Source organism: Sycon ciliatum, chromosome 1, assembly GCF_964019385.1.
Source record: "Sycon ciliatum chromosome 1, ocSycCili1.1, whole genome shotgun sequence".
NCBI lineage: Eukaryota > Metazoa > Porifera > Calcarea > Leucosolenida > Sycettidae > Sycon > Sycon ciliatum.
Window position 1 is genome coordinate 78,100,436 of NC_088643.1, and position 12,776 is coordinate 78,113,211.

Consider the following 12,776-nt stretch of genomic DNA (forward strand, 5'->3'; position numbering starts at 1 on the left):
TGCCCCTTTATGTGCTATAATTATTATACAGTCAACTTCGCTTATAACGACACCCGGGGGGGGGGGGGGGGGGGGGCGTCAAAAAGGTGTCCTTATTCGCGAAGTGTCGTTATACCCGAAGTCTCATTATATGTATTACAGTGGGATGGGACTTTGCTCTGGGCATGGAAATTCTGTCGTTACTCGCGAATTGTCGTTATACCCGCAGTCGTTATTAGCGAAGTGACTGTACTGGTAGTGGTTGGTCTGGTAGTGGTTGATACATTTATCTTGGTATGGCAATATTAAAGATGCATTACATCATTTTGAAGAAGAGGTTAGTGTGACTTCGGCGATAATTGAGGAATTGTGTGTTGCTCCCTACGTGGGAGCTTGTGCTACATGTATTTCTGCCGACTTGAATTCTCACTTGACTGACTCACGACTGCCATCCAGACCACACAAGAAGTCCATCGAACCGTCCACTCGGCAAACCTGCAAGAAAGCACCTCTCCCTGCTCAATACACGGTGTTTTGGGGAATTCACTGTGACCCCTCATCAGTTGAGCTTGAGTAGGCTGAGGAAGATTATGCCTGAAGAGCACCACTTATATAGCGCGGGCTTGCGAATTAGATGGTTTGGAGGCAACAACATTGTGAATGGCCAACGGTCCTCAGCATCTGTTCAGCACCTCCATGAGCGACACTGACTCACGCTGCTATCTGGTGTTCACGAGGTGTTTGTCGCGCTGGAAACGGAGCGTCTCTGTAAGTTTTGTATCCCTGGTGATGGTTTTGCCTGGAGAGCACTATATAAGTGGTACTCTTCAGGCATTATCTTCCTCAGCCTACTCAAGCTCAACTGATGAGGGGTGAATTCCACGAAACACTGTGTATTGAGCAGGGAGTGGTGCTTTCTTGCAGGTTTGCCGAGTGGACGGTTCGATGGACTTCTCGTGTGCTCTGGATGGCAGTCGTGAGTCAGTCAAGTGAGAATTCAAGTCGGCAGGAATAGCGCAAGCTCCCACGTAGGGAGCAACACACAATTACATCATTTTTTTAATGCCATATTAAATGAAATGTAAAAATGTGTCCAGCTGATTAGCATTGTTCCATGGGACAGCCTACACAGCCAATAAGTGAATTGCTACTCTGCCATATAAGCAAGAGCTTCCATTCAGTTCATCCTCCAATTCCTACCCGATTACTGTAATTTCACAAATGTTCGGTGTACTTTGATTTTCGGTACTTTCGGTGCGTCTGTTTCATACCTAAAATTTCTATACACCGAACAACCACTAACACACATAATCCAATAGGGAACTGCTTCTCTGTACCTAAAATTTCTGTTCACCTAACCTGGCCTTTTGCCCTCATACGGAAATATTGAGCACCTAAAACTTCTGAAATTAGACCTAACCAACACTGCTCTCCCGCTGACGCATGTAAGCGTGCATGGTGACAGCAGTTAGATGAATCACAGGGAGAATCAAGCATTGCCGTACACATCAACGGCTTGTCCAATGACATCCTCGCGTAGCTCTACACCAAGCCCAGCCTGGTCAGATGCTTCCATCGTGCCGTTTCGTCTCTGTGGAGCTCCAGTAGCTGTGCTCAGCGTGACATAGGAGTTGAAATCCGTTGATGCATACAAACAACGTGTTGGTGTTGAAGCAGCTAAGTGAGAAATAGCTGCCGTCACAACATCGCCACCCCAGCTATCCTCGATTGTCATGGCGTAACCAAGTCGTGCGCCGAGATCTCTAATTTGACGTGCACGCGTCAGTCCGCCCACCTTGCTAATCTTCAGGTTAAACGCATCCATTGCCTGATCAGCATGTGCTCTGAGGAATGCCTCAATCGAGTCAATACTTTCATCCAACACAAACGGATGTCGTGTTCGCTGACGAACCTTCAGGCATTCCTCATAGGTGTTGCATGGCTGTTCAATATAGATATCCAGATCCTGAACAGCGCGAACTACACGTGTTGCTTCTTCCGCCAACCAGCCTCGATTGGCATCAGCAACTAGGGTGTCTCCGCCAGCAATATCCAGCTTTGACACCGCCGCATGGATTCGCGCCTTGTCCAGGGTAGCATCGCCGCCAACTTTTAGCTGAAACTTGCGATAGCCCTCTTCTCTGTAGCCAGCCACTTTATCTGCCATACTTTCTGGACTTTCCTGGGAGATAGTCCGATAGAGAGGAATGGTTTGTGTGAATCTCCCACCCAGCAACACGCAAACGGGCAACTTGCTAAGTTTGCCAAATATATCCCAGCATGCCATGTCAATGGGAGATTTGCAGTAGTTGTGGCCCATCAGTACTTCGTCCATAGTTGCATTCAGTACCTCCAGCTGAGTGGGGTCCATGCCCAGGAGGTGTGGGGCCATGTGACGAATCCCCTCTCTTGCACCTGGTCCATATGCTGGCAGATAGAAAGGACCGAGTGGAGTAACCTCGCCTATGCCATGGACGCCGACATCTGTGCTGATCCTGACCAGTGTGCAGTCGAACACATCCACAAACTTTCCGCGTGCCCATGCATAGCGGCCTTCTTTCAAAGGCAAGTCAACTCGAAACACCTCAATTTTGGTGATGACCACCATGACTCACGTCGGAAGTAACACTTAGTTCCGATAATTATGGTCTAGTATAGGTAGTCCGGTTATCCACCAGAAGATAGCTTCAAGCCTTCAGCTCAGGTAGGTCAGACCATCTATTCACGGTGGTGCTCGTTGAAACAGGTAGATACATGTAGCTGCTGTTGCGGAAAAGGAGGACACGGCCGGTTGCATGCACATAATTATAGCGGCACAGCACTCGTGGCTCGACCAATCACGCAAAAACGTGACATACATGTAGTAGATCTACGTACTCGTACCAAGTACAATGTAGCAGATCTACTGTCTGTGCTTGGTCTGTGCACCCTGCTTGGTCCGTGCGGTTTGTCTGCACCAGGGAGCTCCGGAGTCGTACTTGACGACTTCGCATTGTCCTTCCTCATTTAGTGAGAAAATAAATTAAATAATTGCGCATCACCGGAGACTGTATACATGTAACGTAACGTAACTCGTTACATGATCTGCATCGGGGCTACCAGCCGCCGGTACCCTCCTTTTCCACCGTGAGCAGCAGCGACCACCCCAAGTACCGGTATGCGGTAGTACTGTGAGCACAATGCATCCGTATGACTGTAACAAGTGGTCCATTTCAGCTACACATGCCGTAGTCCATGGTAGTCTACGTAGTGTCAGCAGCACTACTCGTAGTCAGGCCTCAGGGCATCAGGGGTCATTTTCAGGTGATAACGACCACTCAGTTCAGTGGCTGCACTAATGTGTCACGCTAATCAATTATTTCCAATGTGGAAGTGGAGAGGTCCTGGAAGGAGTCGAACTGTCAAAAGGCTCTTCATCATGTTGCCTTTCTGTCACTGTATTCGTCACATTGCCTTCTTCATGCATTTCCGGCCAGCGCTGGGCAGACATGGAATGCTCTGCATACCCTACACAGGCCACAGCATACTGCAGAGACTTACCTCCCAGGGTGACACGTATTCTGTGTGAGTATTCATGTCCTAATCCTTCAACTACTAAGTACTAGTACTAGTAAGTAACTAAGTTACTTTCAAGTGTCAACATGTCCTGCCCCGCCCCCACCACCACCATGTACCACCACGTAACTCCAGTTGCAACACTGGAGCTGGGTGATTGAGAGCCTTGGCTCTGCATGGACCACTCCAACCCATTCCAGCTGAGTTTCAGCCTACATACAGTGTAACATCTAGGAGTAAGCCTACATCAAGAGTAGGGGGCTATGTACTCTAGCCTACATCATACATCATGTATAATGGTACATGTACATGTATGGTAGAGTCTACACCAGGGCCGTACCATCTGGCCTGACGGTGACCCATATTTCGAAAAAGGTTGACCCAGCCCATTTGTGATGTATGTAATCAAGCACGCTCAGGAGGTCATGATGGCTGAATCTTGCCCGAGCCTGCAGCCCAAGGGCCGTAGGCCCGAGGGCTGCAGGCAAGGGCAAGATTCAGCCATCATGACAGACAGAGCGTGCTTGATTTGATTTCTTACAGCGCGAAGCAACATATTACGGAAGGTGGAAAGGTCGAAACATTATTCTCGAAATGACGTCAAACGGTCCGAACATTCCCGAAATGACGTCAAACGGTCCTGAAACTCCCGAAATGACGTCAAACGGTCCTGATGGCCTGATTATGCCCGCGGCGGGAAGATCGCCTATTGGCCATGGCCCCGGCAACGATCACGTGTCATGTAAGAAAATGAGGTTTTCAATAATGGCAAGTACCCCATTTGGCCGGACCACCTGAAATCACAGTGCTACGGCCCTAGGCTGTACACTCACTCGCGGCGACTGCTCCCCCCCCCCCCCCCCCCCCTGAGACAGGCCTCTCCTCTAGCCCACATTATTATTATTATTATTATTATTAAATTTTGAATAGGGCAGTCCCACAGGCCTAGGGCCTTTTTACAGGGTACCCTATGAATTGTTGAATAGATGAACGGAAGTTTCTGAGCAAGGAGATTGTGCGAATATCAGCAGGAAGCGCGTTCCAACGATCGGAACCAAGAAAGCTAAGCGAGTATAAACCATAGCGGCGAGAAGCTAAAGGAAGACTAAGTGACAAAGTGGACTGTGAGCGTGTATGGGCTGAGGTTTGTGAAGTGGCAGTGCGAGGGAGGAAGCAGGTCGAGAGCAGTGGACTGCATAGCTTATGGAGGGCTCGAAACACCAGTACAAACAGGCGAAATTGATATCTAAGGGAAATAGCAGCGAGATAGTTCCTAGCTAGAACAAGAGAAGCATCGTAGTACTTCGGGTAGCCAAAGACAATCCGAACAGCACGGTTAGATATACGAGTAATGCGGTCCATTTGCGAGACTTGGAGGCTGTGCGCAAATGCATTAGAGCCGTATTCAAGTTGGGCCTGAATGAAGGAACAGTAAAAGACTCGTTTGGCAGCAGGTGTTAGATTGTGTTTGATTTTCCTGAACACAGCAAGTTTAGTGCCTATCTTGCGTTCCAGGAGCGTGATGTGATCTCGGTACGTAAGATGCTCGTCGAACAGGAGGCCGAGGTATTTTATTGTGGCTGAAGGCGGTATGCTAGTGCTATCAATTGACAATTGGAGATTAGCTGGGACAGCCTTGGACTTTGGGCGGAATATGATGAACTGTGTCTTTTCCGCGTTGAGTTTAAGGCCGTGGTCCCGGAGGAAGTTGCGGATTGACAGAACGTCTCTGGCCAAGTCTGCAGTGAGCTTCTGTGGATCCCTTCCGGATTTGTAGACAGAAACATCGTCAGCAAACTGACGGACCTTGGTACTAGCAACACACTCTGGCAGTTTGCGGACAGCAAGATTGAACAAGACAGGTCCAAGGATAGATCCTTGAGGTACACCTCTGGAGGCAGAATAACAGGCACCTCTGCTAGACTTGGTGACAACTCTCTGCTGGCGGTCAGTAAGGTATGATGCAAACCAACGCAGTGCAACCCCTCCCACACCAATCTCGAACAGTTCTTGGAGGAGCAAACTGTGGTTGACAGTGTCGAACGCTTTGGACATGTCGAGGAAAGCCGCAGCCACATACTCGTTCTGGTCTAGACTTTGACTCCAATCATTTGCCACCAGAGCGAGAAGATCGTCGCAGGAGTGGTTTTTGCGGTACGCAAACTGAACTGCAGGGAGGGATTCCATGTGACTGGCGCTATCCATGTATTGCGTAAGTTGCTCTAGCGCACACCTCTCGAGAAGTTTGGACATGAGAGGAAGGAGGGAGATGGGTCTGTAGTTGCGAGGGTCGGAAACGTCCCCACGTTTGTGGATCGGACGGACGTGTGCTAGCTTGTAGGGCGTTGGGAATTCACCAGTTTCAAGGGATATCGACAAGAGAGAGGCTAGCGTTGGTGCAATTTGGTCAGACACAAGTTTGTAGACGAGCGGGGGGATGGCGTCAGGACCGCTTGCTTTGCGACTGTCCATAGCACGGAGATGGAACTTAACATCCCCCGCTGTGATTCGGGTAAAAGAAACTAGAGTGCCGTCTGACTGGGGGCCACACGGCAGAGCAGGCGGAATGTTGGATGGATGATCAGGCACGGATGCCAGCGTCAGGGCGTCAGAAGTCTCTGTTGGCGGCAAAGGCCCAACTATTTCTGAGAATATAGATGTAATGTCTGCAATACTAGCTCCAGGCTCACGGCTGACTTTCGTTCTGCCAAGTAGGCTGTTCATAGCGCTCCACTGACGTCTAGGGTTCCGTCTGTTGTTAATAAACTCGGCCTGAAAGTAATTGGCTTTCTTTCGGCGCATGGTGATTTTGCACTCTCGCCGAAGCGCTCGGAACAACTGGATTCGTTGCTGGTCACCCGGCTGTTTCAGCAGGAGTCTATGAGCTCGTTTTCTGCGGTAGAGCAGTTTACGAAGCTCGTCGTCGACCCATGGTGCGGGTTTATACTTGGTGGAAAAGGTAACTATCCTCACGGGGCAATGATGATCAAGTGCTTCGGTGATGGAGCCCTGAAAAAGTTCAATATTTGCATTGAGGTCAGTTGGTTGGTTCTCGACGATTGACATCTTCGAAGTGATCTCTGTCTGGAATGTTTGTGCATTTATGGTTCTTATTGGAGGTTTCCGGGTTCTGACCGGTGGATTCTGCGGCGCAGAGTGCAATGTAGCCAACAGCTCTAAAACTACTAGTTGGTGATCGGAAGCGTCGCATGGCTTAACGGAACAGCCTTGGTAGATGATGCTCTGTCTCCCTGAGGAATAGGAGACACGTGCTGGTGGATAAATTGTACGGGGTAGTAAGATTAAGTCTAGCACCGATTGGCTCGGAAATCTGGTTGGGGACGTAACTATGTTCTGTAAGTTGGTAGCGTGGCAGAAGCTTAGGAAGTGCCTGTACTGCTGGTGTTGGTGGTCTGCGATGTTGACGTTGAGGTCGCCTAGCACAATGGTATGAGCTTCTCTCGTGTGTGATTCGATGTCATCAACGGTGTTGAGCAACTCCTCCCAATATGTGACGGGGGATGAAGGGGGTCTGTACGTGCATACTATGTTCATGGGATTGTGCGGCAATAATAACTGGATAGAAACGGCTTCGATATCTTGGAGGATATGTAATTGTCTGTGCTTAAGTTTGTCATTGATGTAGATACATACACCGCCTCCTGTCTTTAGCTTGCGGTCTCTTCTGTGTACTTCGTATCCAGGCAGTTTGATTAAGCCGTCAGGGATTGCTGTTTTCAGCCATGTCTCCGAAATTGCTAGGACGTCAATTTTATGTTTGAATAGAATGTATTCAACTTCATGCAGTTTATTTAAGAGGCTACAGATATTTATGTGGGCAATTAACAAAGGAGAATCTATTTTAGAAATGCATGCACGGGTGATACTTAGCTTTCTGTCGTTGGTGTCAGTGGGTGGTTGTATCACTGCGGTGTTTCTTATTGCGTGTGATGGAGGGACTGCCCGGGCTGATTCCTATTGATTGAGCAGATCCTCGATGTCTGCGTCAGTCAAAGGCTTGCCATTCATGACGATGACATCCTTAGGCAGGTGGCATGGGTTTCCCTTAGCTCTCAGGGCCTTGAACTTCGCCACCAGCGGGCGTCTCCTCTGTTGCTGCTGGCGTGTCAGATCGTGATTAACGTAGACCGGCTGCCCGTTAATCTTTGCGCGAGTTTTGTTGCGCATCAGGTGCGATTTCCCACTTGCCGTGAGGACAGCTCGTACAGGGCGTGGTGGGTCTGGTGGCTGAGTGCTAGCGCTAGCACTGGCGGAAGCAGAGGAATCTGCCACACGCTGCTTTCTCCCTTCGAGTCGTGAAACTTGGATAATGTCGTCCCGTTTGAAGTCGGGAACAAGTGCTGCAATAAGTGCGGGCAGGTCTTCGCGCGAGTTTTCCTTTAGGCCGCGAAGTATCACATTGTTGTCACGGGTGCGCTGATCCGCGATGTCGTCGACCATGCCACATATTTTCTTAGAGTCATGGGTGACCTCGATCTATGTAGTGGTGGCACATTAGCCCCCCCCCCCCCCCCCCCCCCCTTGTAGCCCTTGACGGATGTTCGGTAAGTCGCTGAATTTTGCTTTCCATTCATGATGCCCAAATTATGCCAGTGATTATGCTACATTATGCTGGAATTATGCCAATGATGGTGATACTCATGATGCTGCAGTCCAATCTAATGGTATGGTGAACTCAGTACAAACAATCTAATGGTATGGTGAACTCAGTACAAACAATCTAATGCCGTAATGGTATGGTGAACTCAGTACAGGTCCTCCCTCGTTAGTAGATAATCTCTGGGCCATCGAAAAAAGTTATCTTATAAGGCCATGGTAAAAAATAAAGTTGATTCTCAGGTCATGAGCCTGTGAAAATCGGTGCGAGCGAGCGATTTTTTATTTTAATTCCCACAATTTTTTTATTTCCAAAGATAGGGTCACACATGTGTACGTCAAAGGTTCATAATTAATTTATAATTATTTTATTATTCAGGCCAGGGAGTAGAAAAATACCGGTATTTTACTACTCCCGGATTCATGCCTTTCGCATTGACCGTTTTCATGCACGCATATGCGCATGCATAGAAATAAAAAAAATCGTCGGTGCGCCACCAAAAATCGATGCGCGCGTACTTGAGAATCAAAGATATTTTTTACCATGGCCTAACGAGACTTATCTTGTAGCAGGACTTGCAGCTAAAGGTGAAATAGGCACTACTTCGTACTTACCGGGGCTACCCTCGATACAACATAAATTATCGATGCTTCAACTCGTTATAAGATAATTGAAAATCTCCAAGTTACTCCAACATAACTCTTCCTTGGATGCAAAGGATCGTCCATATTCACGCATACATAGACATAATACGTTTCCTCTTTCTGCTTTATCCTACGTGTTTTGGCCTTGGTCCTGCATGGTCAATATTATCTTATACTGAGGGTTTGGCACTCCAGGGACCTGGGCAAAGGGTCGTTATAACGGATTTTATGTACAAACGGATTATGTTGTAACCGGACCTGTAAACAGTTGTATAGACCACGTTTTGCCAGGGGATTTCAGATTTCTATTTACAAACGGGGTTTATGTAGTAACCGGACTCGTTATAATGAGGGAGGACCTGTACAAACAATCTAATGGTATGGTGAACTCAGTACAAACAGCCCTTGGCGGATAATGCTCCATTTATGCCGCTTCCATTATGCCCAAATTATGCCAGTGATTATGCTACATTATACTGGAATTACGCCAATGATGGTGCTATACTGTACCTTTACACTCTTGTTGCACTTTGCAACATTACAACGACTCTGGCACCACAAAAACGTATGGTGTGATGTACAAGGACATAGTTGTGGGTTCGCGTATTCAAGGTATTCCACCATCTGCCGTCTCCTTGCGCAACCAAAGCGGCAGAAAGGTGCCACTTTAGGGACACCCTCCCCGAGAGACATGAGCTCTCGCTGCCTTGCTGTAAGGTTTACTGGAGTGAATGTGATCGGTGCTGAACAACATGGCCGTGAGGAAAATACTGAGAGACAAGACAAGGGAGTAAAGTTGCGACATTTCTGCATAGCATCCTTAGATCAACCTCCCCCCCCCCCCCCCCCCCGAGGAAACATGTACTAGTAACTGAAGACGGGTGACAGCAATGTACAGGTGTGTGTGTCTGTCTGTGTGCGTGCGCACACGCATGTGTGTGCATGCACGTGTGTGAGGTACGTGTATGCATGTGTCTGTGCTACGCTGAGTCGCTTTGATAGTGGGACCCCAGAACGTTGGAGCTGCACTTTCCTACGACATGTACTTAAATTAAAAAATCTAATTTAAATCTTACATGCTTGCATCAGCACAACAGGAGTCAGAGATTGGCAAACACCGAGTTCTCTTAGTGAACTCGTATAAACACAGTTACACAATGAATCGCTTCAAAGCAGACTGTATAATAAGCAAGCCAGGTGTAATCTGTCACTGGCTGGCGATAGCCACACGGCCAATACAGGTAAAATAACTCCTTAAAATAGACTTGTAATCTTCTCGCATACAATTTTAATTGATGAGCAGCCATTGGTGGGACTCAGTACAAGGATAGGAAGTATCATGTTCCAGACACAAGTTAAAACTTACTTCAACAGAGGCCAGCACACTGCAGCTGCACAGTGCTAATGTGCCCTTGCTTTAGTGGAATAGTCACATAGAGAATCAAGCATTGCCGTACACATCAACGGCTTGTCCAATGACATCCTCGCGTAGCTCTACACCAAGCCCAGCCTGGTCAGATGCTTCCATCGTGCCGTTTCGTCTCTGCGGAGCTCCAGTAGCCGTGCTCAGCGTGACATAGGAGTTGAAATCCGTCGATGCGTACAAACAACGTGTTGGTGTTGAAGCAGCTAGGTGAGAAATAGCTGCCGTTACAACATCGCCACCCCAGCTGTCCTCGATTGTCATGGCGTAACCAAGTCGTGCGCCGAGATCTCTAATTTGACGTGCACGCGTCAGTCCGCCCACCTTGCTAATCTTCAGGTTAAACGCATCCATTGCCTGATCAGCATGTGCTCTGAGGAATGCCTCAATCGAGTCAATACTTTCATCCAACACAAACGGATGTCGTGTTCGCTGACGAACCTTCAGGCATTCCTCATAGGTATTGCATGGCTGTTCAATATAGATATCCAGATCCTGAACAGCGCGAACTACGCGAGTTGCTTCTTCAGCCAACCAGCCACGATTGGCATCAGCAACTAGGGTGTCTCCGCCAGCAATATCCAGCTTCGAAGCCACGGCATGGATACGTGCCGCATCCAAGGTAGCATCGCCGCCAACTTTTAGCTGAAACTTGCGATAGCCCTCTTCTCTGTAACCAGCCACTTTATCTGCCATACTTTCTGGACTTTCCTGGGAGATAGCCCGGTAGAGAGGAATGGTTTGTGTGAATCTCCCACCCAGCAACACGCAAACCGGCAACTTGCAAAGTTTGCCAAATATATCCCAGCATGCCATGTCAATGGGAGATTTACAGTAGCTGTGGCCCATCAGTACTTCGTCCATAGTTGCATTCACCACCTCCAACTGAGTGGGGTCCTTGCCCAGGAGGTGTGGGGCCATGTGACGAATCCCCTCACGTGCACCCGGTCCATATGCTGGCAGATAGAACGGACCGAGTGGAGTAACCTCGCCTATGCCATGGACGCCGACATCTGTGCTGATCCTGACCAGTGTGCAGTCGAACACATCCACAAACTTTCCGCGTGCCCATGAGTAGCGGCCTTCTTTCAAAGGCAAGTCAGCTCGAAACACCTCGATTTTGGTGATGGCCACCATGACTCACGTCTTCCGATATGGTCTATGCTTACTTGCCGGTACAGTCCGGTTATCCACCCGAAGAGAGCTTCAACTAAGTCTAAAGGTAGGTTAGACAAGACTATTGGTGTTCGTAAATAGCTAGCAGCTGTTGTGGAAAATAAGAAAAGTACTTAGCCATTCAGAGATACACCATACGTACTACAAAAAGTATTGTGTACACGTGCAACATGTCGCCAGATCAAACTTCAAAGATAAAGATCAGCAGCTAGCTAGCTGTAAAATCAGCCAACCAAATTTGCAAAATAATTTTTAAATTCATTGCACTCGAAAAATCGTGGGTAAAAGTAACCAGGGAGTCGTATTTTACGACTCCCTGGTTGTAGTCTTGACTCTTGCCTTGGTAACATTACTTAGGCCACAACAAAAAGATTTCGTGTTTCCGGTCGGCACCCCCCGAAAAAATACGCCCGGTCGGTCGGAAAATTATTATTTTTTGGTTTGAAAGTTTATTTCCCTGCTGTATTCATAGACATGAGCCAAATTGAGAAAGTTTGGATCAGACACTGGTGATACACAATATATACATATTTACACATGGAATATGGAGTAGAATACCACCGCGGGACGCAGTAGCTGCTGCTCCCAGAAGCACATCGAATGCCGAGGGACGGTCAGGGCACGGTCGCTTGGCAGCAGGAGCTACGTCCACCAAGCGAAAATCCAGGAAACGGCATCCAAATTCGTATTACGACAACAAGGCCGACAGTTTCAGTTACCTCTACATCTTTCCACGTTCCTGCCCCACCATTGCTGCTTGCTGTAGCTGCGACAATCCACTCTAAAGACGTGACGTCCTCAGGCAAGCGAGGCTGCACTTCCTCACAAAACAACTCCTTCAAAGTGGTTTCATGGGAGACGCGAACTATCCTTTGCTGAAGAAGACACTTCGCACCCCGCCAGCACTGGACACAAAGCGGGCTGCTCTGAGCAGCCATCGTCAGCACTGGACACAAAGCGGGCTGCTCTAAGCAGCCATCGTTCTTGGCGACCTTTTCTCCAGCTCCGGAATTTTCGTCTCTGCATTCAGTCAAACTTTTATTTCGGTTCGAGCAAAGCACGCTTTCAGTGTTTTTGCTTGTTTTTCTTTGTTTTTTTGTACTTGTCGTAAACCAAAAAAATTCCATAATTTTTGAAAAAACGGACCCGGTCGGCCGACCGGAAACACGAAATCTTTTTGGTGTGGCCTTACAATACCGGTACTGAACATAATAATTATTACGGAGGATTAGCAAGACGAAATTCGTGTTCGCGTTCGCAAACATTTTTCAGGTCGCGAACTGTATTGCGAACTTTCGCCTTTTTCGTTCGGAAAAGTAGTCGGAACACGAATCGCGGATTCGTGTCAGAGCAGTCATAAATTTACCACGCTGTACCCGTA

The 12,776-nt window shown here is 48.2% G+C and overlaps 2 protein-coding genes across 2 annotated transcripts; both read right to left on the bottom strand.

Annotated features, from left to right (window-relative positions):
* Positions 1-1,030: 1,030 nt before the first annotated feature.
* Positions 1,031-2,908, bottom strand: LOC135805624 (cis-3-hydroxy-L-proline dehydratase-like). The gene has a single exon (XM_065319692.1). It carries the CDS (start codon positions 2,585-2,587, stop codon positions 1,469-1,471), a length of 1,119 nt encoding a protein of 372 aa, XP_065175764.1. The 5' UTR covers positions 2,588-2,908; the 3' UTR covers positions 1,031-1,468.
* Positions 2,909-9,903: 6,995 nt separating this feature from the next.
* Positions 9,904-11,604, bottom strand: LOC135805626 (cis-3-hydroxy-L-proline dehydratase-like). The gene has a single exon (XM_065319693.1). The coding sequence runs from the start codon at positions 11,354-11,356 to the stop codon at positions 10,238-10,240; it is 1,119 nt and encodes a 372-aa protein (XP_065175765.1). The 5' UTR covers positions 11,357-11,604; the 3' UTR covers positions 9,904-10,237.
* Positions 11,605-12,776: the final 1,172 nt, after the last annotated feature.

What these genes read in the sequence shown, in the direction of transcription:
- LOC135805624 (XM_065319692.1), bottom strand. Translation starts at nt 2,587, where the DNA reads ATGGTGGTCATCACCAAAATTGAGGTGTTTCGAGTTGACTTGCCTTTG.
- LOC135805626 (XM_065319693.1), bottom strand. Translation starts at nt 11,356, where the DNA reads ATGGTGGCCATCACCAAAATCGAGGTGTTTCGAGCTGACTTGCCTTTG.